Consider the following 19,109-nt stretch of genomic DNA (forward strand, 5'->3'; position numbering starts at 1 on the left):
AAACTTTAAAGCGTGACCACGAAGCCTCAAGGCCTCAAATGCCACAAGGAGGGGATCTGCATCATACTAGGATTTGGTTCCAGAGAAAACGGAATCGGATTTAGATTCTGATGAGGAGAGACAAACGTCATAGAAAAGTTACGATTGCGATTACAAAATGGTGTAAAGGCGTATGTGCCCTCAAGAACAGACTGATGCCTTGTTTGTCTGATCAAAAACATTGTCTGTAAAGTGTGTTGTTCAAAGCATACTGTAGTTATCCCCGCTCTAAAATATCAGTGTAGATTGTTGAAAAAGTTTTCTGTAGAATAAAGCACATTTTCCCCCTTTGATTACCTGGCCAAAGTCTCTGCCGTCTTTCGGGGTTGTGCTTATTATTGTTACCATAGTTTTACCAGTAATTCCTAACCACAGGCCTTTTGTGTGGCATGGGTAAAGGTTGTTCTCCCGTATCTTGTACTGCTTTGTTGTAGTAAGGTATCATTAATTACAACCTTAAAAAGTGAACACAAACATAATGCATCATATTACACAAACAAAAGAAGCAAGTTTAACTAAATTAAACCCACAACATAGATGACCAGCACTCCGTGGTCGATGTTTATTGTTAAGAATTAACTCATGCCCAGACAAGTGCCCCGGACAAGTACAGAGTAAATGTTTTGAACCATAGGGTCAAAATGTCACTGTATTTTTTTATAGTGGCTGGTTGACAACACATTTCTTTATTCTTTTACTAACATCTCATCAAGTTGTCACTCCACTACTGACTACATGTGTCCCTCTGTCTGTCTGCTGCTTAGGTGATGATGAGGGGAGTTGCTTCTCATTCCTGCGTTTCATCGACGTCTCCCCATCTGAGATGTCCAACATCATGCTGCAGGGCAGTCTGATTAGGTTGGTGACATTTTCACTTCTGTTGCTGTAGTGTCTTGTGTTTTCAATATTTGATTGGGGCGCTTTATGTTCGTCTCATGTTTTCTCGCTCTCAACAGATGGTTAGCCATTTTTCTGTCCCAGAAGTCCTCTTACCGGCTCTACACGCGCCGACTGTGGGCCATGGAGAACCAGGATCAGAACCAGACGCTAAACACAAAAGACCTGATTCTGTGGCTCAACACACCAACCTCTTTCCCAAGCACATATGATAGTCCTGTCCTTCAGGTGAGCCACATCTCCTTTTACACTTAAATCTACAAGACTTCTCAAAGTAGGTCTTTCATACAGGATTACACAAGAGCAACCGAGCAGAGCAACCTTCAGTGACTTTATTCACAGTGCCCATGACTTACATGCTTATGACATGCTCATAAAAAAGGTTCTGACTTTTGACCTTAGGATGTGAAAGAGTTTACACACCACAGTAGCAAAACAAGACCACAAGAATCAGAAGGATTCTGTTTCAGTGCCAGAAATCTGGACATAAGCATGGTCAGATTGTTTTGTGTCATGAGGGTTGACAGGTGGCAACATGGGATCCTGTGGAGTTGTACTCGCAAGTAAACATGATATAACACATAATAACAATAACAATTTTAACACATTTTCAGGATACTGAAAGTAATTCGTCTAAATAGATAAATGGGCTAGGGCAGAGGTGTCAAAGAGGCTGATTAGAATGCAGTACCAAATTAAACTCTTGTCAAAAACTGACTTTAGACTTTAGTGAAACCATGATTAGATTGCTGTCCACATCACATGACCAAACATGAATATACTACCGTCCTCTACACTGATCAAGACCCAACATGAATATACTACATTCCTATACATTTGTACATAGCTTGGAAATCACAACCAGCCTGAGGTTCTCTCTGGGACCATGGGGAAGGTTGGAGAAAGCAACCAGGTGTGCAGGAATGCAGGATATGGTAATTAGTTCAACTGTGACCAGGCTATGATGTGTCTCAGGGCACGGGGGTTGCCATGAACACAAACAATGGAAGTGTTTTGGTGTGAGAGGATCAGAGAGAGGTCCTCTGTTAAACTTTGGAAGTCTGGATGTCTATTGTGTAGATTGGATGATTGTCGGTGTGATGATGTCAGTGTGCATACCGCCTTACAAAAGTCTCAAAGCTGTGTGTGTGGACAACACTTTTAAAAACAAAAGTCAATAAATAAAATGCCATGAACAATGATGCTGTCACCAGGGATGGAACACTGAGGAATTAACTAAATAATCTAATATCAACTAAATCATCTAAAGCAGCATTGAGAGCTTGAGGGATCTATCATAGTGTGTCAAATACGAAGGCACAAGATGGCTTCCTTTGTTCTTAAACAGTAATATCTATATATTGCTGTATGTGTCTATACCCATTTGGTGCTGACTGTAATGATGAATAGCAACACATTCTATAGGGGCCCACACGTTCTCATGCTGCAGCACAAATTGTGCACATTGTGTCTCCTTTTTAAATTGTTTGTTCATGTTTATTTTATGGTTTCAGGATCTGGTGTTCACCAGGCATCAGCCAGGATTGTTGAGACCCATGGATGTACCTGGCCATTCGAGACTTTCTTCAGCTCCTGCTCTAAGACCTTGCCAGCCCTCTCAATTGCCCAAATTCCTCCTAGCTGCTGTGCCAAGGGTATGTTATATAGTACAAGTGGTACAATACAAAGTCAGGAAACGATAAACTGAATTTTCCAGAATATTAACCACACAGTACATTACAGTTTTTTTATGCAATTTTATAAAACAAACCTGTGTATTGACCACACCCGTGCATTAGCCGATGTTTATTCAACATTATGTAATCGTGTCGCATATAACTGAATGCAAAGTAGTTGTGGTGCGAGCGCTACTAGCTGTTTAAAAGTTGTAAAAAGTAGGGATGAGCATTTCAAGCTTCATTTTGCATGAAATGATTGCTAGTTATTTAGCTGATGCAGTCTTAACTTATAGAAGTATAATAGGAAAAGGTAGGAACCCTCAGGGTTCTTGTGCAGCTTATTAAAACAAGTTCATATTCACACATATTAACATGAGTTGATATTAACACAATTTTCACCCACCCCTGACAAAACAAGATAAAATTATAAATATAATTGAACCATGGCAAGATATCTCGATCTGTGCCAATCAAATAATGATTTGGAAAAAAGACAAATATAGAAGTTTTTAAGACTGAAACTGATTTCGATACTTATCTTATCTGGTAGACAATAAAGTGTATAATATGTAAAAGTATTTTCTGCTTCAATAACCATACACCTAATCTGTCACAATGACCTCTTTCAGTGTAATTTGTTATCCACTTTATCCCTTTTAATTACATACAAGCTACAAGAAAACATTTTCCAACCACCATTTATCACTTTGCATGCCATCTTAAACTATGCAGTACTTTGAACACCGTACTTGAAACATGCAAGAAAATGAGGGAGTTTGTGTATGTGCATTCCCTGTGGGCTAATCATTTTCAATGCACTAACTGCTGATGTGCAAATCCCTGGTATGTTAACCATTAAGGCAGAATTAGTTAAACACTGTATTTTAACTGCTCACCAACATTAGCTGTCTTCTCCTGACAAACCAAATGGCATTAGCTAGCTTTGTGGCTAACCAACAGAGAGTGTTTGAGATATGATGAAAGAGAAAATGAGGACTATTGTTTGGTTACCCGCTACAGTTGGCCTCTATCATTCTAATTCTAACTTACACTCACATTTGTGTTGCTGTTGAATGTAGGCTATGAGGTAACTGACAGCACAGCTCTAAGGTTACTGCAGCAGAGCCAGGCATGGCTGAATCCCTGATCTATCGGTTGGGTTTTAATTTAGAAGCATAGACCTTGTCAGTTTTGACCGTAGCATCATTAATCTTGGTTCCTATTCCTCAGGTGACAGCACCTCCCATGGAGCGCTACTGTGATGACCGCAGTGCTGAGTATGAATGGAGACGAATGCGGGCCGGAAACAGTGAAGCTGATAAGCAGTGTGTTCTGTATGGATCACCTGAGCTGGCCTCAGCCTGGGCGCGTCGTTCCCAGGTCTTTCATACAGAATTCTTTGGTGGAGTGATGGCACAGTACCCCAGACATGGTTGGTCTTTCATCAGGATACCAGGTATGGAGGGATATGGGGTTGTGGGATTGACTATTGCTAACAAACTGGTGTGCGTGCGCTGGGTACACATTAAGACCAAAGCAAGAGGCAGGCAGATTATTATGGTAAACCAATAAATAGAATAAAAAATGGTGAACTTCACACGTTGTTAATTGGAAGTAGAAGGAAAGCCATCCTTGTCATCATTGGATTTCACAAAAATCCACAAACAAATTTAAGGTTAAAGTAACAGTATGCAAGAATTTACCAGTTTTTTAAAAACGCAAAATTATGCCCAGCCAATTACCCGATTTACTGCGTTCAAAAAGTGTGTTACATTTGTTACGTTCATTTGTGTGTTCTTTGGGCTAGTTAGGCCTAAAACGTCTACTTTTAAACAAGAACAGAATGATTTATTATATTTTAGTAAATTATTATTACTTAAATATTGATAATGGTACTTAGGCGATATTTGACTAGTCGTAACAGCTTGCGGATCACTGATGCCTGTTGATACAATTATTTTTTAATAAGATTATGTCATGTATGGTTAACCATGTTTAACCGCCAGGATTTCAAGTGTAAATGTTTACCAAAATCTGCCAAAAGGCCCATGTCCATAACAGCAAGTACATTTAGTGAAGTTACAATTGAAACCTTTTCTTTCCAAATATTTGTTTTCAGACAAAGAGACTCTAATTACACACAGTGGGAAGCTGCATACCTTGGATAAGTTGCTGTGCAGACTGAAGTCCCAAGGTCATCGTGTCCTCATCTATTCTCAGATGACTCGAATGATTGACTTGCTGGAGGTGAGTATATACAGAGCAAAAAGAAGGCCTTTAATCCCAAACACATCTTTATGGAGAAATCTGACTACTGACTCCCAGGCAGGGCTGTCTCCCAGAACTCTAGTCTAAGAACAGATGCTCTTAGTAAAAAGTAAAACATTCAAATAAAGAAATGTGACTTTGGATCCACTGTTTAAAGTAGTAAAATATCACGGCATGTCAGAACCACATATATGCCTGAATCTAGCCCCAGACTCCTGGAGGTTGTGTGTCAACTTGGTTTCAGGCTATGCAGCAAATAGTGTTGTTTGGTTGCTATGGCTGCCTAGTTGGTATGGTAAGGAAACGGCTAAATAACTTTGGTTTTCAGAGTTTCTTTTGCATGGAATGATAGCTGGTTATCTAGCTGACGTTACAGTGTCCTCAATTTACCTTATAAAATTATAATAGGAAAAGGGAGAAACACTCTGGGTGTTTGTCTGCTAACATGACAAATGAATTAGAAACTGAAATATACTACTTGCATAAGTATTCAACCCCTCATACTTTCAGTTTCTAGATTAAGGCAGATGACAAATTGTTTACAAATAAAACAAAGGTGTCATTTACTTCAGGGGTTCTCAACCTCTTTACTCCAAGGCCCACCTATTCGTATATGTAACAGGGTGGGGCCCAACAGACACCCCGCTTATTTTAGCTAAACTATATTCCATTTAATTAATAAGCGATTGTTTTGTGTCACAAAGAGCAACATCATCCCCTGCTACAGGTGGGAGCTTAGAAATGAATTCAAGAAAATCTCTAGATATTGCACTATTAAAGTTGCATTGTGCACCAGAAAACAACATAAAACCACACAGAGCATTTTCAGTCAAAAGGGATGTATTATCCAAAAGAGTTTTGAAACAAAGGAATTTATTTGCAGTAGGCCTAGGCCTATTTGTGCACAGCAAAATAAAACCAGAATAGACCCAAAAGATAGCATGCACTCAAAACAAGCGATGAAACATCCAAACAAGACCACTCAGCTAGGCCTAATTAAAATAGGTGTTGCTTCAGACATGCAAACAAATAGGTTCAAATAATGTTCAAATAAATAGGTTCAAATAGGTCCAAATAATGATTGAAATAATTATTTAAATCTGTTGCTGCAATCTATTATCAACATAAATAGCACCAAGCATTCCTGGGCAGTGGTTCGAGTTGGTAGCTCTCCACAGCAAAGCATGTCCTCTTGTAGAATACCGCTCCAACGATAACACACAAAAAACAGCAGTAATGCAGCTTTACTGATGTCCGTTGACTCGTCTAACTGTATCGAAAAGAACGGGCTACCCTTCATCCTTTCCAGGACCTGGTTTTGTATGTCCGAGGCCATCTCCGAAATCTGGCAACTTACTGTGTCGTTTGAAAGTGGTACTGTCAAGAGTTTTGTCGCAGCAGCTTCCCCAATCATCTCGCGGCACATATCAACCGCAGCTGGCAGCAACAGTTAGCTACCAAGCAGGGATGTGCACAGGGGGGGTTCTTCAACACTGAAGAACATGAAACCCTGATTGAGCAAATACTGCTATACCACAAAGACTAACATGATCTGATAAGGTTGCCCGTAACTATAGGGGGTGCAGCAGGTGCGGTAGCCCGGGCCCATAGACATATTTATGTCAATCTAAATAGTCTGAATAGCCAAGTCGCATTGCCAAAAAATACTGATGTATACCCATGTTCAGCGAAATAATTGCACTGCCAAAAATCGCTACATCTAGGTTATTGACCTACTATGACAGTTTCAAGTGCTATAGGCGGAATATGCGCGCAGGGGGAGGGGGCGTGGTGGTGGCGGTGGCAATTAGTGATCTCCCCTGACAATTTCACAGTTTCAAGTGTTATAGGCAGAATATGTGCGCGGGGAGGTGGCGTGGCGGCGGCGGCTGTTACAAACATGAACGAGTTGCCCTTTTTTCAGGGCAGAGCAATGGCCCCTTCAAAACTTGCCTTCAAAGCACTCTTCGATTGTGTAGCCAATGTCGAAATGGTTTTCTTTTGTATTTGAAGTCTCCAAATGTCCCTTCAGCTTTGTATGTTTGAGCGCCTCATTAGACAGCGTTTAAGCGCACTCGACACACTGCGCTCTGGGTTCAACGTCGTCACCTCCATTCACAAAGCCAAATTAGATGTAGGGTTGTATTTACGCTAAATTTTTGTAGTTTTCAGTAGTATGATATTACCAGTGCTGTCATTCTTTCGCTTGAGAAACTTCTCCATTTTTCCGCTAATATCGCCATAGAGTAGAACGTTAGCTTAACTGAGCGCCTCAACTTGATAAGCGTAAAGTTCGAACAAGATAAGATATTATTTACATGATCTGTCTGTTATGCCTATTTATACATTTTATATTGTGTTTAAAACATCGAATTTCAATCATACATTTTATTAATATTGTTCTCAACTACTTTTCTTTGTGGAAAATTTGCTTCAACTTGAAACATTTTCGCCGCCCACTAGAAAAAACTTACTAAAAAATTACAAAAAATATGTCCAGCAGAATGTAAACACTGTTTAAGAACTTGTGTCAATGAACAGCCTGTTTTTAGATCATATATTATACCATATCTTTACTTTCACCCTGTCAGGAGTACATGAATTACCGCAAGCACACCTACATGCGCCTGGATGGTTCATCTAAGATTTCAGAACGAAGGGATATGGTTGCTGACTTTCAGAGCAGGTGAGTAGTCAGCCACGCCTCTAAGGACAGTCTATGGCTTTCAAGCAGAGTCCGCTATTCTGTTTATTAAAGTTTGTTAATTAACCAATTAAATTACACCCCTCCCTACCATGCTCCTCAATCAACATGTTGATTGACTGGATGTTTGTTTCGCATTGACAGTGCCAGGACTGTGTACAAACACAGTTTGTTCTTTTGAGTGCAGACACTCAAACGGAAAGCTAGAAGAAGAGCAATTTGTTGAATTTGACAAAAAGTGTATTGGATTGTAATCATGGTCTTTACCTTTAATGAATAGATATGTGTACTGTATTAAGATCCCCCTCATTTCACAGTGGCTGTTTAGCTGTGTGTCTCCACCACTCCTCCCCTTTCTTCTGATGATGACATGGCTCTGATGTGATGACTGTAACCCTTTGTTTTCCTATAGGACGGACATTTTTGTCTTTCTCCTGAGCACAAGAGCAGGAGGTCTAGGCATTAACCTCACAGCTGCTGATACAGTGAGTTTGAGACTGTAAAGGCTCTTTCTGCAAGTAAACTGTAACTCTGGGTAGTGGTATGCTTGAAACACAGTTTTGTAATGATTTTTATTATATTTCCAGGGCCTTTTCACAATTTGCTCCTAAAATAATCATGATTTTTGTCTCCGTAGGTGATATTTTATGATAGTGACTGGAATCCCACCGTGGACCAACAGGCTATGGACCGGGCTCATCGGCTTGGTCAGACTAAGCAGGTTACTGTGTACCGCCTTATTTGCAAAGGCACCATTGAGGAACGCATCTTACAGAGAGCCAAAGAGAAGAGTGAGGTAAATGTCTAAGCTAAGTTCTCAACTGTCTATAAAACATGTCCAGTCCAACTGGTTTGAGATGAACGCTTCCCTAAACTAATGAATAGTATTCCACAGCAGACACAGGTTGTTGGATTGGAATATGGAGACATGAGGATTCAGTGTTTGCGCCGCAGGTGGCCTCTGGTCTTGCAAAGTAGAGCAATCAAATATCCTATCAAGTATTCATCTGTTCCTGTTGGAGAGCTTTTTTTTCACAGCTTCCGTTGTTTAGTGTTGGGCATTTGCTCTCATCATTTTTGACACTGGTCCCTTTGCCATCTTTAACAGTCGTACTTTTTTTTACTGATATATCTGCAATTGGGGAGCCAACATTTGTATTCTTCCAGTCCAAGCCTCACAACGTTTATCAGACAGAGCTTTCTTTTTCTATAACCTTTGTCCATGACAGCCAATTGAACTGCATCACATTTAAAATGTAATAGACAAAAACAACAGTTTGGACGACCATAGATCAGGCTTCATTTTCAAGTGTGTTGGTGGTGCAGTGGCTTAAGCCTGATCTATGGTCGTCCGGATCAGCAGACACACGCAGAGCCCCATTTATCTTTTTGTGAGACTAAAAACCAGTTAGGGGGTTAGGTAGTTGACACCCCGGGAGGACAATTTTAGAGTTTAAATGCAGACTTTTAATCATTTTGAGATGAACAGGAGCTAGGAAACGCATGGTTTAAGTCTGGGTAATTAGGTTATTGTAACCTACCCTATGTTTTACCAGAGTAACAGCCTACAGCCATACAAGACTATTATAAATGACACTTCATGCCCCAGCAAAGGCTTACTTACCCTATTCTTGGGTTGCTAGCATAGCATGACCGTCATTACCATTACATAAACAAGCCCAGAGTGAGAGGATGCACATAGGCCTGCAGTACGAGCTGAGGGTTTGGTGGAGACAGACGATTTGATTGGCTGATCATTGACATTCTGAAATGTGAATGGATGAAATCCGTTCTGTCCTCTTGTTTATGAACTTGATCTTTCTTTACATGTTTCATGTTTCATGTTCAAAAGTAGGTATGGCCAGTTCCACGGTTCATGCACTTCACCATGCAGTGACCAAGCAAACACAGCTGAGCTGTTAATTATAATAAACATTCTTACCTTTATATAGTCCACTGAAAAGTTCTTCACGCGCCACACGGTTAGGTCCACTGTTATTTCCGTTATGAAGCATAATGCTGGCCTATGCTAGACACGATGAACTAGTAGATAGCTAGTTAGAGATTAGCCAGTCCATGGTTGCCAGACTTTTTTTAAGCACACAACATATGAAACACAACATGGAAATATATGGAAGTATACACATATTAAGTATTATAATTTTTTTTGCTAGCCTTTGAAATGATCACTGCTTGGTGTCAGTGGAAACATTTCTAAACTATGAATTTGGTAATTGCATTAGTTTGACATCAGGTCAAACTCTATATAGTGGGTAGTCTAAACTGTTGTCATGCAGAATTATCCTCTTAATTTTGTGACTGCTCATCTGAACACCTCTATTGGGTTTCCTTTGCCTTAGATCCAGCGAATGGTGATCTCTGGAGGAAACTTCAAGCCAGATACACTTAAGCCTAAGGAGGTGGTAGGCCTGCTTCTGGATGATGAGGAGCTGGAGAAAAAGTGTGAGTTAATGTTCTCTGTTTTTAACCACAACCTGCAACTCTATTGTTAAACAGCATATAGTGGAATTGATAAAAGCAGGAGAATGAGGAAATAGATTATCTTGTTTAAGGTCATTCTTAACTGTAATATTCTGTATAACATATCAAGAATACATCTAACCTTCTATGGTGCATTCCTGTTGTTCGGGTTGCTGACTTGTCTCCCTGTTGTTTTGTGTAGTACGTTTGAGGCAGGACGAGAAGAGAACGCAGGAAGAGAACAGTAAAGTCAAAGACCGCAAAAGGAAGCGGGAGAAGTACGCTGAGAGGGTATGCGTTTGGAATCTGCTTTAAAACAAAGACCTCAAAAAGATACTATTCTTGATAGTGTTCTGAATTCTTATTCTTCTTCTGTGGTTTGTTTCTTGGTCACTTGCCTGTCATGCAGAGGAAAAAGGAAGATGAGGTGGATGAGAAGAGGAGGAAGGAAGGGGTGAACCTCGTCATTCCCTGTGCTCCCTCGGCGGACAATTCCAATTTATCAGCGGATAATGACGGAGATGACTCCTTCATGAGCTTGGATATGGACTCCGCCATTCCTAGCCCTTTTAGCGAGGTAAGGATGAGAAACAAACAAGGCTGAAGCGAAAACAGAGAGAAATAGAATTTCTTTTTCTAAGTTTGTCAATATATATGGTATGAAACTGCTAACTGGTTAAAAGGTAAAGGTCTGGTATTTAGAAGACGCTTTCATCCAAAACGACTTACATAGGCACCCTGCAGTGGCTTGGAGAGTGGCGTCGCTAAACACTGTAAGGCTGTGTCCACTGTAACCACTGTAACCACTGTAAGGCTGTGTCCATGTCGTCTTTTTTGTAGCTGTCAGCCTCTGTTTTACATTGTTATCCTATGGAGTAGACCGTGTTTTCAAAAACATCCTGAGCGGGTTTTTCTTTTAACGCCGCTACTTTTTCCTGCAGATTAGGCAATTTTTTCCTGGTTGAAAAAAGTTAAATCGTTCCTGTCGTTCCAGTAATTTACAGTTTCTTGACAGCTATTGAGGTGAACAGACACAGGTCTATCTCTGTAGGGATCCTTTCCATGTAGTCACGTAGACACTTCTAATTACATTATGGGCCTGTCACTTTCACAGGGATGCGTGCCCCATGGAAATACGTTGTATAGCCGTTGCCGGTTATAGCGCTCTAACTCCTGGACCGATTTAGATCGTTTTTGTCCCTAGTAAACATTTTTACCCAAAAATATGGGAAAATATGGCCCAGGTTAAAAGATATAACATGGCAGTTGAACTGTATCACCAATATTCATTCGTGGAACTTGTAAAACTGGACAGGTCCTCAGAGTTTCTGGTTAGTGTTCGTGTTTATTGTCACTAGCAAGACGAGCCTGTTACCTAACGTTAACTCTAGAGTAGCATAAGTTGTTATGGTAACAAAAGACGCTCAACTGCTTTTTGGAACAGCATTTTTTACTACATGGAAAAGCGCTCATCAGAAAAAGTTGTCTAGTTGTCTAGTTGTCTGTTTATTTTTACCATAAAAATATTGCAGTGATTTGAAAAGATCAGTAGTACATAGACATGATCATTGCATGGTGTTAAACTAATACAGTTGTAATCTCAGTGGTTGACATCTCTCAGAAAAAAAGATCCATCCGTGTGATGGAACATCTCAATTGATCTTGGGCTGATTGGCTGGTTTTCCAGATCATCTTTGGTGTGCTGTGGCCTAGTTCAATTGATCTTGGTCTGATTGACTGGTATTCCTGATCACCTTTGGTGTGCTGTGTCCTAGATCTGATTGGCTGATATTCCTGATCACCTTTGGTGTGCTGTGTCCTAGTTTTGCTCCCTCTGCTCCGTCCCACTGTCCTGTGTCTTGCTCTGTCTCTTTAGATCTCTTTGAGCAGTGATCTTGGTCTGACTGTCCTGTGTCTTGCTCTGTCTCTGTAGATCTCTTTGAGCAGTGAGCTGCAGCCCGGCTCCATTGCTCCTGATGAGAGCAGCAACGACATGCTGGTAATTGTGGATGAACCCGTGTCCTCTGCACCACAGTCCCGTGCCACAAACTCGCCTTCCTCAGTCACGGGCTCAGATAACATTAACGGTTTGTGTCAAGCACATACATGTTCGAGGGGGGGTGAAATGGTTATTAAGTAAACTGTTGTTGCTGTCTGCCAGCTCAATTTACTCAGAGGATGTATATCACTATTAAATCAACCTACAATAAAGGTGTGTAATTAAATATTTGTAATGCACTAAATCTTCAACTTGTTGACAGACTTGGGACCCATGCCCCTCCCTGCAGGGTGTCCTTGTCCCCCCAGCCTGGCATGAACTGTATAAAACAGGCACACAAGTTTTAAGCAGTTTATGCACTGCCTACTTGAGAGAGTGTTAAACCTTTGCCTATCTGTAGCCTTACATGGTTTCAGTCTGGGATTGGCCTTCTCATGTAAAGAGTTGTCCATGTCCTATTCTCTCTGACATTGAAGTATGTGTGATCACCCATGCTTCACTGTTTTTATCTGGTCGAGAACAGACCACCCCAAGTCTACCATACCCAGAAATAGACAAAAAAGACATGTCAAACCAACATGTAAAAAAAGTATGGTTATATTTGGCAACTCACCAATCTGTTTTATGGCCAATAATATGTTATGAAGCATGATAGCCCTGGACTAAACTAAGACCCCGATCAGAGAGAGGGTTATGCAGCCTGCACTGCACTGCGCTGCCTTTTTTGTTGAAGCCTACTATTTTAAAAAAGAGCAGTTCACTGTGATTTTTGTTGCTATGCAACCACAGAATCAATGTCCTTAGCCTAACCTTGATTTTGCTGTTAAGTAAACTCACAGATCTGTACCTTTTTTGGCTCTAAACATCTGGATAAGGGGTAGGGTGGGAGGTTCCAGATGTAAGCAGGAGCAAAAAAAAGAGCCTAAAAACAACATTAAACTTTAACACAATTCTGAATTTAATAAGGAGCCTGTGGAATGCAACCTGCACCCCATTCTAGAGAGTTGCAGTAATCCAAATAGGATGTAATGAAGGCATTAAAGTCCTTCAGCGATGAAATTGGTTTTAATTTGACAATTGAACTGTGTTAATTTGCAGTAATCTAGAATGTCAAATTTGTTTTAGCATATTTCTGCACATTTACAGAAAGAGCATAATTTGCTACCAATTTCCCAATCTATTAATGTATAATTTTCATTAAGCTAAAGAAAGTTGTCCAATGTTTAATGTCCTCAATATAATTAGAAATGGCCTTCAGAGATGTGCTGAGTCTTACTGACAGGAAAAGTTGTGTGTGACATGAGACGGATCTTTTTATTATGTGAATGGGTTTTCTCATTACCAATTTCCACTACATTTTATCAGTAGCTATATGTTAGAGGGTTTCTGACACACAGTTCCATTATAAATATAAGTTAAGGAACCATGTTTCAAAAGAACCCATTTGTGAGTGTCTTTTGTCATGCTGAAGCACTACAAAATGTCAGAAATAGCACAAACTTCTATTTGCTTGAGAATCAGTGCATTAAGTATTGTTGTCTTCAGATGAGGTTTATTGTTTTGACTTCAAATTGACATCGGATGATGCTGTTGCATTACAGTCTTTTATAATGTCGTTGGTTGGCAGGAGTTTCATCCCAGGAGATGTCAAATACAGGCAAGGGGAAATGTGGTCGGAGTCGTGGAAGGCCGAAGGGGTCAGGAGGGATGGGGAAATCCTCTGTGAAAGGCCGTGGACGCAAATCAACCGCTGGCAGTGCAGCAGCCATTGCAGGGGCTATGGCCGGGGCGGCAGCAGCTTCCGCAGCGGCGTATGCTGCCTATGGGTTTAGTGTGTCCAAAGGTGAGCTACGCTCATGCAGAGAAACATTATATATATATTAGTAGTAGTGCTAGTGTAGTATAGTAATACTAGTAGTGTGAAAGCTTAAATGGATTTGAAAGATTTGGATGTTTTTTAATGGATTTAAAGACCTTTCCTTCTTAACCATTATTTATTGAACAGTATTCTTGCTCAGTGTGTGGAAATAGTGAATCAATATGCATTAAATATGTTGGTATGTATTCTGTCCTGCACCAGGTCTTACCTCATCAGGCCCTCTCCAGCCCTCATTGACCAGGACATCAGCCGTACCATGCCCCGCTACAAGTAGTGCCTCTTCTGCTGGACCCAAGACTGGCACAATTTCTCTTGGTCCCCAGTATGTGACACACAGTAGCTCACATACCCATCACAACTCTGCCAGGAAAGGCAAAGGGGCCAGTGGCGTATCATCTCAACAGTAGGCAAAGCAAGAAGGAATGCAGTGGACTAGACGTTACCTGTTCATATGATTTGTCAGATGTCTATATTAGAAAGTTGACTCAGAAATGTGTTCCTGGATAAACAGTTTAAGGAGTATCAAAAACCATCTTCACACTTCTCAGCGAAGCTTGTCCACTTGGGTGGGTGGACCCAAAAGACACCAGCTCAACTCTGAGGGCTATATTTAGGATCACAAAACTGCTCCTTTGATTCCTGTGCTGTTGGTGTAAAATAGTGAAATATGTTCAGATATGCATGCAATGCAGGACCAATCAGGAGTCAAAAAAAGAAATCTATGCGGAGCGATTTGTCATAAGAAATGCACTACACAAAATATCTAACCATTTAAATTTTGTATAGATTTATCTGTTGAATATTTGGTTGATGTAAAATTATTAACACCAGTCCAAGTCGATTTAGCAAAGGGCTTGCTAATACATGAGCATCATAAAAGCAGTTTTAAGGTGTCCCTGAAGGTATGTCGTGGGTTCATTTTCCTTCTTTTCCTTCCATCCAAATAATATTTATCCTTCTTTAAAAGATCACTTCAGACCTCTGGTGCATTCTGTAACTCACATTTCTTCCTGTTACAATTCCATTTCAAGTTAATGTTTCAAACTATTGAATATTACTTCAACTTATTTTATTTGAATTGAACTTTTGTCAGGTGAATTAAAAAAGAAAAGTCCTGTCTGTCTTCCCCATACATCCTCTGAATCATAATGCATTTAATGATCGACATACTCATTAAAGTCCTTAAAAAGAAAACTGATCAGGCCAGACTGCTTTGACAGCCCTTCTTCGTGTAGATAAAATGAGTTGTGATACCAGCATCAACAATTTAAATACTAAACAGCTGTTTCTGCTAATTCAGAAGTAAAATAATTTTATAAGACTCAAAAAAGTTTTTGCAGAAGGTTAAACATTAAAACGTTAAAAGCTGCTTGGTCAGTTATTATTTAACTGATTGTAATAAATAACTTGATGTACATTGTATTATATGTTCATTGTTAAATTATGACTTATAATTGCATTGAAACCATTTTATTTTAAAATGTGTGATTATTTGTGAGTTGTTATATTTTCCTGAAGTTTCAAGCAGCATTTTTCTACACATAATGAATTTGATATCGCCTCATTATGTCAAAAGTGCTCGTTAAGATGTGCCCTTCCAATCGTCTTGTTTACATCCCTTCGTTGCCAGTATTTTTATATACGACTTTGCATTGATTTAAAACCAGTCCGCTACCTTATCTCTATGACATTGTTTACGTGTAAGGCTTTCTTGACAAAAACCCATCTTTGTCTCAGCCTGATGTCCAATCAGATGTACTGAAGAGGGGTTTTGGCAAACCATTAAATTGGCTTTAAATAACTAGTGCATTTGCATTGTAAAGGTTGATTTATGCCAATGGGTTGTATTTGGAGTATGACATTGTCTGAACACAAGATATAGTGTTAAACCTATATTCATTTATTTTTCTCTCTGCATTTTAAGTTCTTGCTCAAGTTGTTTTATTGAAACCCTCAGCCCAAACTTGTAATATGAAATTAAACTTGCCCATTTCAAAGGCCATAAGGATGTTTAGGAAGATTCTAGCTCTTTGAACATATTTTCCTGGTATACTTGATTTACATAACTATCCATTTCAATCTACTATGTAGATGATACAAATACGGTATGCCATTGCATGTTTGTTGGGTTTTGTGATTACAAGGCAGGGTCATGTTCATTATGCCTGTATCCCCCCTGCATATTTTGCTGAAGGATGCCCTCCCCATTCCAATACAGCCACAATCACCAAAACAAGAACGTATTTTTTTAATTTTATTTTCTCCGTCCACAGAAATGTTTAACGGGCAGGAATTTTCTTTTAAATAAATTTAAAAGGCTGAGTTTTGAACAAGTGAAACCGTTCCTGAACCAGCTTCACAACATAACTGGAGTAATGTCATTATACGTACAATCCTCATTAAATACATACAGAAAATAATATGGCCTTTCAGATCTCGGATGGATATGCACACAGAGGATACACAAGCATCAAGTCGCATCACATACTACACAGAACTGTTTTAAACCACCACCACATTTAAGCTTACAGAGCTGCAGGCTTTGGGGGGTTGAAGAATATTTAGGAGGGTCACAGCAGCCGTTTCGATAGAGAACAGATGGGTGTCCTCTACGTCTGGACAGGTGGTCTTCATGAACTCGGCCAGGCGACTCAGGTATTCAATGTTCTGCCCCGATTTTCCTTTGCAAACAATTATCTGGGCTGCAATTTCCTCTGGACTAGCTGGTCCGAGGTAGATGGGATTGTCGGGGGTGGCTATGTAAACCAGGGCTGGGACGGGTGGCAGATTTTGGTCCCGGGGGAAAAATTCCACCACCTTGGTAATATAGCCGCCCCGTACGGACTCCCTCATGTTCAGGTACTTCAGGCACTCCTCCATTTGGGCGCCGATAACCTCAAAGGCCACGCCCCATGTGCACGCCTAAAAATAAATGAAAATAAATATTGAGTACATAAAAAGACAGTCAACATGCGCATTATTTATTTTAACGGCAACGCATTAACATCACTAAAAGGCACACTTCATTATTCTCAGCTTTTTCAATTTTTAGTTGCTTTTTCCTTTATAGCGTATTTGATGAAGGGAAATCCACTTACGTCATCATCTTCAAGGAGCGTCACAACTCTTCCGGGCTGCGGTCAAATGGAGAAGAAAGACACATTTAGCATCACGTTCATACTGTTACCATGCAAACACACCCAACTGAATTAACCACATATCTGACAATTTACCATTGTATCGTCTCCACGATGGAAGTTGTCCCCGTGCCAGAAACGTCTTTTGTAGCCCGTAATGTACCCGACCTTGCTTTTCTTGTACTTGAAGTCTGGCTTCCATACTAACGAGCCATATCCGAATATCCACAGGCTGTTCTTTCCCAATAAGATGTCTTGAGGCTTCATTATGGATTATCTGGCTTTTAGCGAGGTGACGGGGTTCAGCGAAAATACTTAACAGAAGAAGCGTAACAGACAGGTTAACTTGCCAGTATTTGTTTCCTTCGATCGAGAAGGAGAGGTATTGGTTGGCTCACCGCAATACCGCGGACGGTATTAGAGCCCAACTGCTTAGCAGTTGTAAAGATGGAAAGGTTAACGTTTTGCCTTGCACTATGCATGCCGATGCTTATAGTTGCTCCATGCTGAATTAAAGAAACATACTGACGGGTGACTCCGAAGTCTAAACTAAATAAAAAAACGATACCAGCCGATAAACCAGTCCTTATTCGCCTAATCGAATTCGCCAACCTCTCAACTGTAAACCTAACGTTGCCTGCCGAAATAAACCTGAGAACACCGCAAAACGCTGCTTGTTTTGGCACATCCACGGACCGCAACTTCGTCTGATCACAAATGAAGGGTGATCTCCTACTCTATATGACAACTTTAATACCACACCTTCTTTGTTGGGCCAATTAAAATTCAGTAAGACGGGCTGTCGATACTTCTTGGCGAATCATATTCGCTTGTTAGTATGACGTATGAAAGGGCAACCATTTTATTCTTTTCATTGGCTCAAATATTGTGAAAACAAGACCCTCCCATCTACCCGATTGGAGAATGGCCCTGTAAGGACAAATCAGATTTTTGGTTCATGCCTACGTCAAACCGGCTTGCATCCGATTATCTGTAGGCTTGGCTGATGCAACCATCTGCGGCATTTCAGGCACAGTGAAACAACAGACACGATTGCATCAGGCAGTGAGCTAAGGGGGGAATGGGAAACATGTTTAATGCAGCCGAGCAATCGTTGTGTTTCCTTGAATTATTCATATTATTCGGAGGACAAGATGTGTTATCTCCTGTTATTAGTATTGTCTTCTAATCTCTGCTAAATATTTCAGGTCTAACCAACTAGTCTTTACCCTATAAAAGGCAATAATAAAAACTTTACACTTTTTATACTTTATATATTATTTAAGTGGGGAATGTACACAGTGAGTAGCCTACAGGAGCTGATATTCTTGAACTATCCCTGCAATACATATGTTTTGTAGGCAGACATTAAATCAAGGGACATTTAAGCCTGCTACTTTAAAGTAAACCTATAGGCCTACGTGTGGGTCAGGTCTAATATTAATCCCATTATTAAAAGTTAATTTGGCCATAGGCACTTTTTAAAACCAAGAAAATTCACAAATTGGAGGGTCACCCAAGGGTGACATACATAAAGAAAACCCTGGGTGAAAAGGAAACAACTAAATGGGTTTCTAGATTAGTTAAAAGAGGGAACAATTGTTGACATGTCAACCACTGTCATATCACAATCACTGTTAGGTGAAAATTCACTCAAGTTATCTCAGGACTCCTGAGTTGTAGATCAGTATATGTATTCAGTAACAATTGCAATCGGGCTCACTCACAGCACAAGGATGAACGTGAAGTAATTGAATTGCACAGGGTTTATATACTTATGATTTATGTAATTCCGATGCCAGTAATGTTTCTAATGTCAGCAAGAATAGACTAAAAGTCCTTTTCCCAACTGCGCTTTCTGAAATGCAAAGATGTCACTTTTACACAGGGTCAAACAAGCACAGTTTGAACCTTCTTATCACCTCTGAGCTCACCCACACATATACAGACTAAGTGGTGTCAGGACCTAATAATCTAAGTTACCAACACACAGAAACACAGAAAAGGCATGTTCCTGCTTACATAA

The 19,109-nt window shown here is 40.1% G+C and overlaps 2 protein-coding genes across 2 annotated transcripts in view; one reads left to right on the plus strand and one right to left on the minus strand.

Moving 5' to 3' along the window:
- The window catches only part of ino80 (INO80 complex ATPase subunit), a 33,748-nt gene extending 18,608 nt beyond the window's left edge, over window positions 1-15,140 (plus strand). The window contains exons 23-36 of the mRNA XM_012836011.3: window positions 804-897; window positions 996-1,164; window positions 2,451-2,591; window positions 3,846-4,071; window positions 4,735-4,862; window positions 7,475-7,569; window positions 8,000-8,072; window positions 8,225-8,383; window positions 9,948-10,050; window positions 10,271-10,359; window positions 10,478-10,645; window positions 12,002-12,155; window positions 13,695-13,910; window positions 14,148-15,140. Coding sequence (XP_012691465.2) covers window positions 804-897; window positions 996-1,164; window positions 2,451-2,591; window positions 3,846-4,071; window positions 4,735-4,862; window positions 7,475-7,569; window positions 8,000-8,072; window positions 8,225-8,383; window positions 9,948-10,050; window positions 10,271-10,359; window positions 10,478-10,645; window positions 12,002-12,155; window positions 13,695-13,910; window positions 14,148-14,353 — 2,021 coding nt within the window. The 3' untranslated portion in view covers window positions 14,354-15,140. The remainder of the gene's footprint in view (window positions 1-803; window positions 898-995; window positions 1,165-2,450; window positions 2,592-3,845; window positions 4,072-4,734; window positions 4,863-7,474; window positions 7,570-7,999; window positions 8,073-8,224; window positions 8,384-9,947; window positions 10,051-10,270; window positions 10,360-10,477; window positions 10,646-12,001; window positions 12,156-13,694; window positions 13,911-14,147) is intronic.
- Window positions 15,141-16,176: 1,036 nt separating this feature from the next.
- Window positions 16,177-17,817, minus strand: LOC105907644 (glutathione-specific gamma-glutamylcyclotransferase 1). The gene is made up of 3 exons (XM_012836008.3): window positions 17,180-17,817; window positions 17,045-17,080; window positions 16,177-16,868 (listed from the first exon to the last, which is right to left on the minus strand). The coding sequence occupies exons 1-3, from the start codon at window positions 17,348-17,350 to the stop codon at window positions 16,449-16,451; spliced, it is 627 nt and encodes a 208-aa protein (XP_012691462.1). The 5' UTR covers window positions 17,351-17,817; the 3' UTR covers window positions 16,177-16,448.
- Window positions 17,818-19,109: the final 1,292 nt, after the last annotated feature.

Source organism: Clupea harengus, chromosome 15 (genome assembly GCF_900700415.2).
Source record: "Clupea harengus chromosome 15, Ch_v2.0.2, whole genome shotgun sequence".
Taxonomy (NCBI): Eukaryota; Metazoa; Chordata; class Actinopteri; order Clupeiformes; family Clupeidae; genus Clupea; species Clupea harengus.